At 31.3% G+C, this 10927-nt stretch overlaps 1 protein-coding gene across 4 annotated transcripts in view; it reads right to left on the bottom strand.

Moving 5' to 3' along the window:
• Positions 1-470: 470 nt before the first annotated feature.
• LOC114325614 (annexin B9) overlaps positions 471-10927 on the bottom strand; it is an 85423-nt gene continuing 74966 nt past the window's right edge. For 3 of the 4 annotated variants that reach the window (XM_028273719.2, XM_050662369.1, XM_028273717.2), the window contains one exon: positions 471-880. In XM_028273719.2, coding sequence (XP_028129520.1) covers positions 824-880 — 57 coding nt within the window. In that variant the 3' untranslated portion in view covers positions 471-823. Of the gene's footprint in view, positions 1310-10927 lie in introns of all 4 variants that reach the window. The other variant, XM_028273718.2, reaches the window with a different exon arrangement.

Below are 10927 nucleotides of genomic sequence, written 5' to 3'. Positions count from 1 at the left end.
CAACTAACAGTCTGACAAAGTGGAACAGAGGTACAAGTGAACTTGTATCTCTTCTCTTTCAAGCCCTACTGATAGTTGGGTTGGACGCTAGGTAACTTGCCACTAGAAAACAGCACCTGTTAGACTTATCACTTAGATCTCTGTACCTCCAAATAAAATGAAAGATTTCCAGTTCGGCGATGCAGTTATCTCAATACGTATTTAAAAAAATGTCACTTATGTTCCTTTACTTCTAGGGTCGTCAATTAATTTACACTCAACTGAACTTTCAAATAATCGTATATTTTATAGCTCCTCGGATAGATCTATCATTATTTTCATTCTGGCCTCTAACAGTGGAACTGGTTTCAGCGGCAGACAGTCGAATCATTTGGTGATAGGGGTGAGTAGCGCAACAATAGTTTTGATTTAAAAACACAGGTCAGGAACAAGCTCAAAGGGATCAACTTCCAATAAATAAAACTCATTAATAGTTTCTCAACATATTTTACTGTTAAGCACCAAATAAAGCACATTTACAAACATTTATAAAAGATGAAGAAAACGTATATTTATATAAAAAGATTCAAAAGTAGTATATGTAGAATAACATGCCCTACACCCCTCTCTCTATAAACTTACAATTATATAAAGACAAAAAATTAAAATTCGTACATCAAACAACATTGTTTAAAGCTCTGTGATATATATTTATAACAATTAAGGCCTCTAAACTAAATTAAATAGGTATAATATAATAAACAATGGTTTTTTTTTGTTATAATAAAAAGATCTCTTATCAATATATTCTGAAACGTCGACAACCTGAGTGACATGGACTTTTTTAACCGTAACACGTAAGCTGTACCAAAACATACTTTAACTCGCTGGTAGCATTATCCTGCAAAATTACAAAAATACGTGTACACTGAGAAAAATTTCAAACTAACGAAGATCAACTTTGAACATAATCTAACTTATATTTGGTGTGATCAGATCCTCTTCTACATGTTAATTTGTACTCTTTTCGAAACCTTTGAGAGTTTCCGAAGGCAACAGGTTCTGTATAGTAATGTAACCGCGAAAGAAACATAAGTTAGGCTACACTCAAAAGAAAAACAAGTAGCGTCTCAGTGTATGTAGGTGACTTTCGACAGCAAACATCAAAAATTGAGTTTATTCTAATGGCAGTATGACGAAAGCTAGTAATTTGTTTGTTTTAGTGTAAAGGCGTACAGATTTATCTAAGATTACAGTGCTTTTTGGTTTAATTGTGGAATTAGTCGAGTATGGCCAAAAGGACTCTCTTGTAATCTCCAGATGTATCGCCCTGGAAAGAACAGGAATGTCAGTACAATACACATGCATAATACCAAAGAATTTCCTTAAGCTTACTAAGTTTCAACCATAAATCTCTAAGTAATGTTATTTTATAACGTAAAAAATTAAATATTAACGTTATTTTATAAAATGTACAACTTAATATACTAATGGGTATATTAAGTATGTAATGGGTACAGTAGGAAAAACGAAAGAATACCCATGAACGAACATATAAAACACGCTGTATTTTCCTGTCACCGTGTCACAAAGAAAATTGCGCAGCGCAAGTACATGTAATAATTATAATTACATGTACTTGCGCCGCCCAATTTTCTTTGTGACATGGTGGCAGGAAAATACAGCGTGTTTTATATGTTCGTTCATGGGTATTCTTTCATTTTTCCGACTGTATATAATGTATACTCTGGGCTAATTAGCAAAATTCATGGAAAAGTTATTTACCAGCAATTTTATTGCTGGAATCGAATTATAAGATCCTATATATTAATAATATAGGTATGCAAAGTCCGCAGATAGTGTGCTACTTTTTTTATAAACAAAATGGCGCCGACAAAAAAAACTCAGAAGATTTTAACGTTACAACAAAAACACCCAAATAAAAATTCACCGCAATTAAATTTTGCATAGAGATTTGTTTTTCACAATTTGCTCCGACGAAAATTTTCCTCGGAAAATGCGGGTTTTCCTAACAAAAACTCTAATTTTCAAATAAAGTTTTAGGTAAGTAATTATTAATCAATAATTAAATAACTTAGTGACATCAAAGCTTTCTTGGTATAGATTGTAATTTCAGAAGCCGGTGAAAATTAAACGAATATTTTAGCAACAATTCAATTGTTAATTAACAATTTACGATCGCAATAATAACCAAAATAATAAAGATACATTGATCAAACTTATAAAGATTATAAAGATGAGATGCTTGTTTAATATTTTATCGACAAAATATAAATTTTTCTTTTTTTTGCATAATCTTTAAATTTTGAAAAAAAAATAGTTATAATACGCTGGTCTAATTAGTAAAGTACAAAGAAAGGTTATTTACCAGCAATTTTATTACTGGAATCGAATTATAAGATCCTACAATCGGAAAAATGAAAGAATACCCATAAACGAACATAAAACACGCTGTGTTTTCCTGTCACCATGTCACAAAGAAAATTGTCCAAGGCAAGTAAATGTAACAATAATTATTACATGTACTTGCGCTGGCCAATTTTTTGTGTGACACGGTGACAGGAAAATACAGCGTATTTTATATGTTCGTTCATGGGTATTCTTTCATTTTTCCTACTGTATATATTATTAATATAGGTATGCAAAGTCCGCAGATAGTGTATTACTTTTTTTATAAACAAAATGGCGCCGACAAATCGTATTTTTTTCAATTATTGCTCTATAACTCCGAAGATTTTAGCTTTACACCAAAAACACTCAAATAAAAATTCACCCCAATTTAATTCTACATAGAGGCAAGTTTTTCCCGATTTGCTCCGACGAAAATTTTTCTCGGAAAATGTGGGTTTTCCCAACAAAATCTCGAATTTTCAAATAAATTTTTTGGGCCAGTAATTATTTATGAATAATTATATAGCTTGGTGAAATAAAAGCTGTCTTGGTATAGATTATAAATTCAGAAGCCGGTTAAAAAGGAAACGAATATTTTAGCAACAATTCAATTGTTAATTAACAATTTACAGCCGCAATAACAACCAAAATAATCATGAGACATTGATCAAACTTAGAAAGATTATAAAGGTGTGATGCCTATTTAATATTTTTTCGACAAAATATAAATTTTTTCCTTTTTTTGCATAATCTTTAAATGTTTAAAAAAAATTGTTATAAACAAATTAACATTTCTCAGAAATTGTTTATTATATTCTTATTTTAAAAAATACTTAAAATGCGTATTTCATAGGTCTTGAAAATGAATGCTTTAAAAAAATTTTCCAACCATTTGGAAAAAAGTTATGAAACAGCAAAGTAAATATACGATTTCTCCGTTGTTTATAATTTGTTTTAATTGTTTCAAATCATAAATGTGAGTCTATGGTACAAACTAATTACTCACAAAGAATGTCAAAAATTAGTGCAATGGTTATATTTTAATCAAAGATTAAAAATACTTTTTTTTGTAATTTTTAGCGCAACAGTAGGCCTGATACAGAGTCGGAGCTAAAATGTTCACTCGAAGCGACTGACACGCAGCATACATTCTTTATTAAAAGTGTACGTTGCGCGGCCGGTCGTCGCTCCGAGTGAAAATTTTAGCTACAGTACTGTATTAGTCTACTTTCATGCGTGTAAATTACAAAAAAATATATTTATAATCTTTAATTAAAATATAACCATTAAACTGATAATCGATATTTTTTTGTAAATAATTAGCTTGTACTTTAAACTCACTTCTACGCTTTGAAAGAATTTTAAAAAAATATAAACACCGTAGTAATCGTATGTTTACTTTGCTGTTCATAACTTTTTTGCAAATGGTTGCAAAAAAGTTTTAAAGCATTCATTTTCAAGATATTTGAAATGCGCATTTTAGCTATTTTTTAAAATTATAATATAATAAAAACTTTCTGAGAAACGTTAATTTGTTTATAACTATTTTTTTAACATTTAAAGATTTTGCAAAACAATTATATTTTGTCGACAAAATGTTAAATAGGCATCTCATCTTTATAAGATTTCAAAATTTGATCAGTGTATCATAATTATTTTGGTTATTATTGCGACCGTAAATTATTAATTAACAATTGAATTGTTGATAAAATATTAGTTTAATTTTCACCAGCTTCTGGAACTATAATCTAAACCAAGAAGGCATTTAAGTCACCAAATTATTTAATTATTGGTAGATAATTACTTATCTAAAACTTTATTTGAAAATTAAAGATTTTGTTGGGAAAACCCGCATTTTCCGAGGAAAATTTTCGTCGGAGCAGATCGGGAAAAACACGTCTCTATGCAGAATTTAATCACGGTGAATTTTTATTTGGGTGTTTTTGTTGTAAAGTTAAAATCTTCGGAGTTATAGAGCAAAAATTGAAAAAAAAACACGATTTTCGGGCACCATTTTGTTTATAAAAAAAAGTAGCACACTATCTGAGGACTTTGCATACCTATATTATTAATATATGGGATCTTATAATTCGATTCCATCAATAAAATTGCTGGTAAATAACTTTTCCCAAAAATGGCCTATTCTCCGATAATCAGCCCAGACTAATAATATATAATTTATGTGCACTTATATTAAAAAACATACAATAAACACATTATTAAATTACGTTAAGTTTTTGGTCGACTAAAGCTCTATCGTCAATATAGAGAATCTTGAACAACTTTTAAAAAAATCTTAACCCATGACCAAAGTTTTAACCCATACCGAAGTGTACAAGATGTCGTGAAGACTGATAATTTTACACTCTCAAGCCATGGCAGTCCAAGCAATGGAGAGAATGCTTAAGGAGAGATACTAGAGGAAAATTTTGTACGAAACAGGAAGGGACAAGGAGAAGATGTGGACCAAGATAGGTCTATGCAGAAGAGACCAGAGGCAAATATGTAGTGGAAAAGACCAAGACCCAGCACAGGGCTGTAACGGCGAAAATGAGAACCAACGTTATATTTTTAATAGATATCAATAATAATGTTTTTATCAGTCTCTTAGTGAAATTGTTGGATTACACGTTTGGTTTCTTATTTGAGCAAGACTGCTTCCAATGTAGGAGTCCTAGTTTACCTTCAGATCAACTAGCAAAAATATTTTTAATCTTCGGGCAATTTGTACTTATTCCATTTGTATTTATTCCATTTCCCCAGGATGGACCAATTATACCTCTCTCGTTCAAGCTTTAGCAACAAGATATGGTTACCAGCATCTAAAGCTTGTAAGAATTTGAAGTCGATATCAAAAGATTATTGCATTTGGTGTACCCTAAGCCTCCTAAAGATGTTCTGGAACAAATCGGTATACAGACATTCATAGATGGACTACATCATGTTCAAAAGCAACAAGCTCGCCGAATACAACATCACAAATGTAGGACTAATCTCTGCCCAGGAGTATGAAACAGCAAAAAGTATTTCCAAATATAAAAGAAAGAGAATTTCAAGAAAATGAGGATGTCTGAAATAACCAACAACTTGTTTTAAGAGCTAAGGAAAGAAGAATCAAAAAATAAGGACAGAAGGTTGCTTTAGATCGACAACCAGAAGCCCATCACAAAGTTCCGCTAGATTTTTCGATTTCCCACAACTGACCACAGCAAGGAAAAAGATACTCTAGAATATGAAGTTGTTCATTTGAAGGGGCAACTAGGGATTAGTAAAAATGAAATAGAAAAGTTAAGACAACAGGTGTCAATATTGTAAGAGTAAACTAATTCGAAATAATACAAAAACTACACAGTACGACTTGGAATACAAATGCGAGAAATTAGTAAAAGGGAAGAATGTATTAAATGAAGATTTTGTGAAATGACTCACTTCTCTATTGTTGGATTGTTTACTTGAAGTATCTCGAATATTATTCAATAGTTATATAAAGACCAGTAATTGTTTTGTGGTTAAACCTATAAAAATTAATATATTATGGAGATTCTCTTTTACAAACGTTTTTATAACAAGCAAAATCAAAATAAACAAGCAGAATTTTTAAGACATTTAGAGAATATCGTAAAATTGAACATTTATCCCGGATGAACTAACAAAAAAAATAAAGCAAAATCAGACTATATATCGTCCCTGCCATTTCCAACTATCGAATGTGAAAAGTGGTACTTTTCAGGAGAGCAAAATAACTCTTCTTTAGAGACTCCTAAATCAACGCATTGACAAATGGGAAAATTTTTATATTTTTTGTATGTAATGTTTAATCCTTGTTAGATTGATAACAAAGTTGAACTGCTTATCGTTTTTTTCTGTCCAAAAAATCACATTCGTTACTTTGTCTTTTGTATTAATCAAAGATTTGTTTCGGTCCGATGATTCAAAGTAGCGAATGTATAATAGCGAATAATTGTATAATCAAATAATGAAAATCGGTTAAAAGGAAATGATAAACTGCCTCACAAGAATGTCTTGGAAGCGATATTGAAACAAAATTCGCACTAATTGTAAACACGTGCATTTTGTTCTTCTCAGCAGTTTAGCATTTTCGACAGTTTGCAGATTATAATTGAATAACTGTTGAATAAATTACAACACAAATTAACGAATGTGACACATTCGACATTTAGCGTTGTACAAATATACATTTATTTATATTTATACAAAACAAAAGTATCGAATATAACCATTTTCGTCAGTTTGCAGTCAAACGAATGAAAAAATGTTGATATTCGATGGTTTAAACAGCATATTTCCCGCGCTCCTAATCAAGCTACAATAACGAGAATTTGCCACAAGATGCCACAATATAATGCGAGGGCAAGGTATGGAATCTGAAAAACCCGATTTTTCACATTCGATAGTTGGAAGTGGTAGGGACGAAATGTGAACTTGACACCGTTCGAAAAATTAGACGATTCAACAACGTGAAACTATTTTCGAATCATTATCGAATCAGTATCGAACCTTTATCGAATCGGTCTCGAATCGAAACAAGGGGCGTTAGTATGGATAAACCCTTAAAACTTAAAGAATCAATTGTAATTAACTTCATTCTTCGTACTTTTTACTAATAACTTCAATATTATTCTTCTAATACGAAACACAGCAAATAATGAACGTATAATCAGCATACTTAGTTCAATGTAAACATTATTTTATCAAACACTTTTGATTGTCTTGTCAAAAAAGATTAAAAACCAAACATTTTTGTTTAAAGTACAGGTTAGAGATTTATGGTTGTATGATTAAAAACACAAAGTTAAAAACATATTTGTACAATGCACAGAGATTATTTTATCGCCCTAAATGTCTTTGGAGATCGATTTCTAAGATATACCTAAACAATCCCTATACAAATTATTCAATTATAGCAACAAGAATGGCACCATTTAGGGTTCTAAAATAATAAAAGTGCAGAAAATACGATTTACTCTATTACCTTAGCTACTTTCACCACCTATAACTTTTTTTTTTGTTTAAACGGTATTTACAACGAGGTTAATCCTTATTTCTGTTGTTTAGATCACTATTTTCTGAAATCCAGGTTCCCAAGTATTTGTATTTATTAACCCTTGCTATCGGTACATTTCCCAAATGTGTCCTTGTTTGTGTATCTGTTTTCTTAGTTATTATCATATATTTAGTCTTTTTTATATTCATTTTTAGTCCATATTTTTTACAAAAATTGTTTGTTTTTTTAGTAGTAATTCATATAATATACGATGATAGCAGTATCATCTGCATATCCTATGTTATTAATAGATCTTCCGTTAATTATTATTTCTTCAGTTTCAGATAGTAATCATCATCATCATCATCTAACCAATTTACGTCCACTGCTGGACATAGGTCTCCCCCAATTGTTCCACACTTCACGGTTTTGTGCTGATTCACTATCTATATACATTGAAAAGTAATGGAGACATAATACATCCCTGTCTAACTCCTCTCTTGTCTTTAAAATTACTTTAATACGATTCTGATTTGCAACGTAACAGTTCACTTTCAACAACTTCAGCACCTTACATTCGATATAGTAGATCGATAATTTCATGCCCCTACTATTGCTATTTTCTTAAACTGCAGTGGGAATATTTTACTTGTTTAGCCTGGAAGAAATGTTCATTTCAATAGCATTTCAAGCTCCACCTTCTTTTAATATGGTTGGGCAAGCAGTGAAAGAGTAGTGAGGGGTCATCCCCTGTCCTTCCCACCTGTCGTTGCTTTGAAGAATTATCAACATGTGGCAGACGTTTTTTTAAGTTATTTGGTAGCTTTCAGCAAATTCATAAAGCACAATAGTCTAAGAGCTAGTGAACCCTCCGACTAACGGTCGTCCTGTAAGGCTAGAAATTTTTCTAGTGATAATTCATAGCACACCAAGGCTTAAAACCATGACCTGGCAGGCATCAGCGGTGCACGTGTATCTACCAAGTGAATCGAAAAGTGCAAATTTAGGGGGTAAAATAAACTTTCACCTGTAAGGTTTAAATTTAAGTATGTGTTTGAGTAAGTCATTTAGAAGAAATGTGTACAATGACAGACGATTCTGAAGGGCATAAGACCTTGCCAGGCGAGGGGAAAGATTAGGGGTTTTTCCTAAAATTATTCTTTTTGCATCGAACAATTTTTTTTTAGGTTTTTTGAATCATTCCAAACAGAAAAGGTCTTTAGTGATTTTTCTCTTAAGTTAATAGTTTTTGTTATATAAGCGATTGAAAATTTTGAAAATTGCGAAATCGGCCATTTTTAACCCTAAATCGGACATTTATCTAAAAATTTCAATGTTGCCAAGGTACGTAGATATTCTTTAAACATTGATTCATGAAATCCCGAAGAGTTTTTTGCAATAAAATAACGAAAACCCCTTTGTCTTTTTAATTGCTAATCAAGCGGGCACGACACTGTAATATAAGTGAGGACGTTTGAGTTTACATATATTCATTATCTCGAGAATGGGCAAATTTCAAGAGAAATCCTCAGATAGGTCGATTTTTATTTTTGAAATAGGACTTTTTGGCATATATATTATACTAGTGACGTCATCCATCTGGGCGGGATGACGTAATCGATGATTTTTTTAAATAAGAGTAGGGGTTGTGTGATAGCTCATTTGAAAGTTTATTTAATTCTCTATTCAGTAATATAAACATTAACATAATTATTTATACAGGGTGTACAAAAAAAAATTTCTTCTATTTGTCAAATTTAATCAAAGTTAATTTAATAAAAAAAAATTTTTTGTACACCCTGTATAAATAATTATGTTTATATTAGTGAATAGAGAATTAAATAACCTTTCAAATGAGCTATCACACAACCCCTACTCTCATTTAAAAAAATCATCGATTACGTCATCAGGCTCAGATGGATGACGTCACTAGTATTATATATATGCCAAAAAGTCCTAATTTAAAAATAAAAATCGACCTGTCTAAGGATTTCTCTTGAAATTTGCCCATTCTCGAGATAATGAATTTATGCCAACTCAAACGTCCTCACTTATACTACAATGTCGCGCCCGCTTGATTAGCAATTAAAAAACAAAGGCGTTTCCGATCTTGTATTGCAAAAAACTCTTTGGGATTTCATCAATCAATGTTTAAAGAATATCTACCTACCTTGGCAACTTTGAAATTTTTAGATAAATGTCCGACTTAGGGTTAAAAATTGCCGATTTCGGAATTTTCAAAATTTTCAATCACTTATACATATAACAAAAACTATTAAGAGAAAAATCACTAAAGACCTTTTCTGTTTGGAATGATTCAAAAAATCTAAAAAAAAATTGTTCGATGTAAAAAGAATAATTTTAGGAAAAACCCCTAATCTTTCTCCTCGCCTGGCAAGGTCTTATGCTCTTCAGAATCGCCTGTCATTGCACACATTTCTTCTAAATGACTTACTCAAACACACACTTAAATTTAAACCTTACAGGAGAAAGTTTATTTTACCCCCTAAATTTGCACTTTTCGATTCACCTGGTAGATGCACGTGCACCGCTGATGCCTGCCAGGTCACTAGCTCCTAGACTATAAGTATGTAATATAATTTGTATGATCTGCTTGTTATGTCAGCACCTTTTGACGAGAGTGAAAGCTTATTATGTCAACACCTTTGAAGTCACCGAAGCTATAACGAAATGTATGTAGATACCACAAGCACGCACCAGTTCATTTTGCCTGACTTATTTAGATTTCTGAATAAAAACTGGCTTCAATATTGACGCTTAGATCCTTTGTTCATTAGATCTCGACCCTGTGAAGAGGTATTGAAGGGGATATTGTTCAGAAATCATGGAACTTTTAACTCAGCCCTGGTAATTGTGTTTCTTATTTCTTTTACTGTTCGTTTAAGTTCTATGGTCTTACAATCGTCTCATAACGAGCGTTTTGTTGGGAGTTAGACTGTCCAATTGATAAGGTTCGAAATATTTACAGAACTTTTACTAAAACATTAAACTTGAACCATTCAAACCCACCCAAAGCAACTGACCTTTGCTACTACTCTGATTAATGTAGCCCACTTAAGCAATGATGTAATAATGAATGCTACATAATTATACCATCACCAATTTTGGCGCAACTACAAAATTTGTTAATAAATTATGATGGTCTGGAAATTTAGAACACTGACTAATCATAGCACGATACAGTAAAGAATTTAACATTTAAGCTGAAATAAGAAAATGATGAAATATGAGGATAGTAATGAAATGGAATACGAAAAATTTTGATGTAGAGTACATTAGTCTTTACGTTAGTTTTGGTAAAATTATTTATGTTTTTAGTTGTAGTACAGTCTCCAACTATGATACCGTCACATTAATCATTGTCATTTGCTTTTTCTTAATTTTTTCCAACCATTTTGCACGATTTTTGATATTTTTTCCATTTAATTTTTCCTTTTTCACTCATTAAATGTGAAAAGGTTTTTCCAATAATCTATTTATGCCTTCCGAAAATTAATTTTGTCTATATCC

This window comes from Diabrotica virgifera, chromosome 9 (genome assembly GCF_917563875.1).
Source record: "Diabrotica virgifera virgifera chromosome 9, PGI_DIABVI_V3a".
Classification (NCBI taxonomy): Eukaryota; Metazoa; Arthropoda; class Insecta; order Coleoptera; family Chrysomelidae; genus Diabrotica; species Diabrotica virgifera.
Note: the sequence above shows the minus strand (reverse complement) of the source record. Positions and strands in the feature narration are given on the sequence as shown.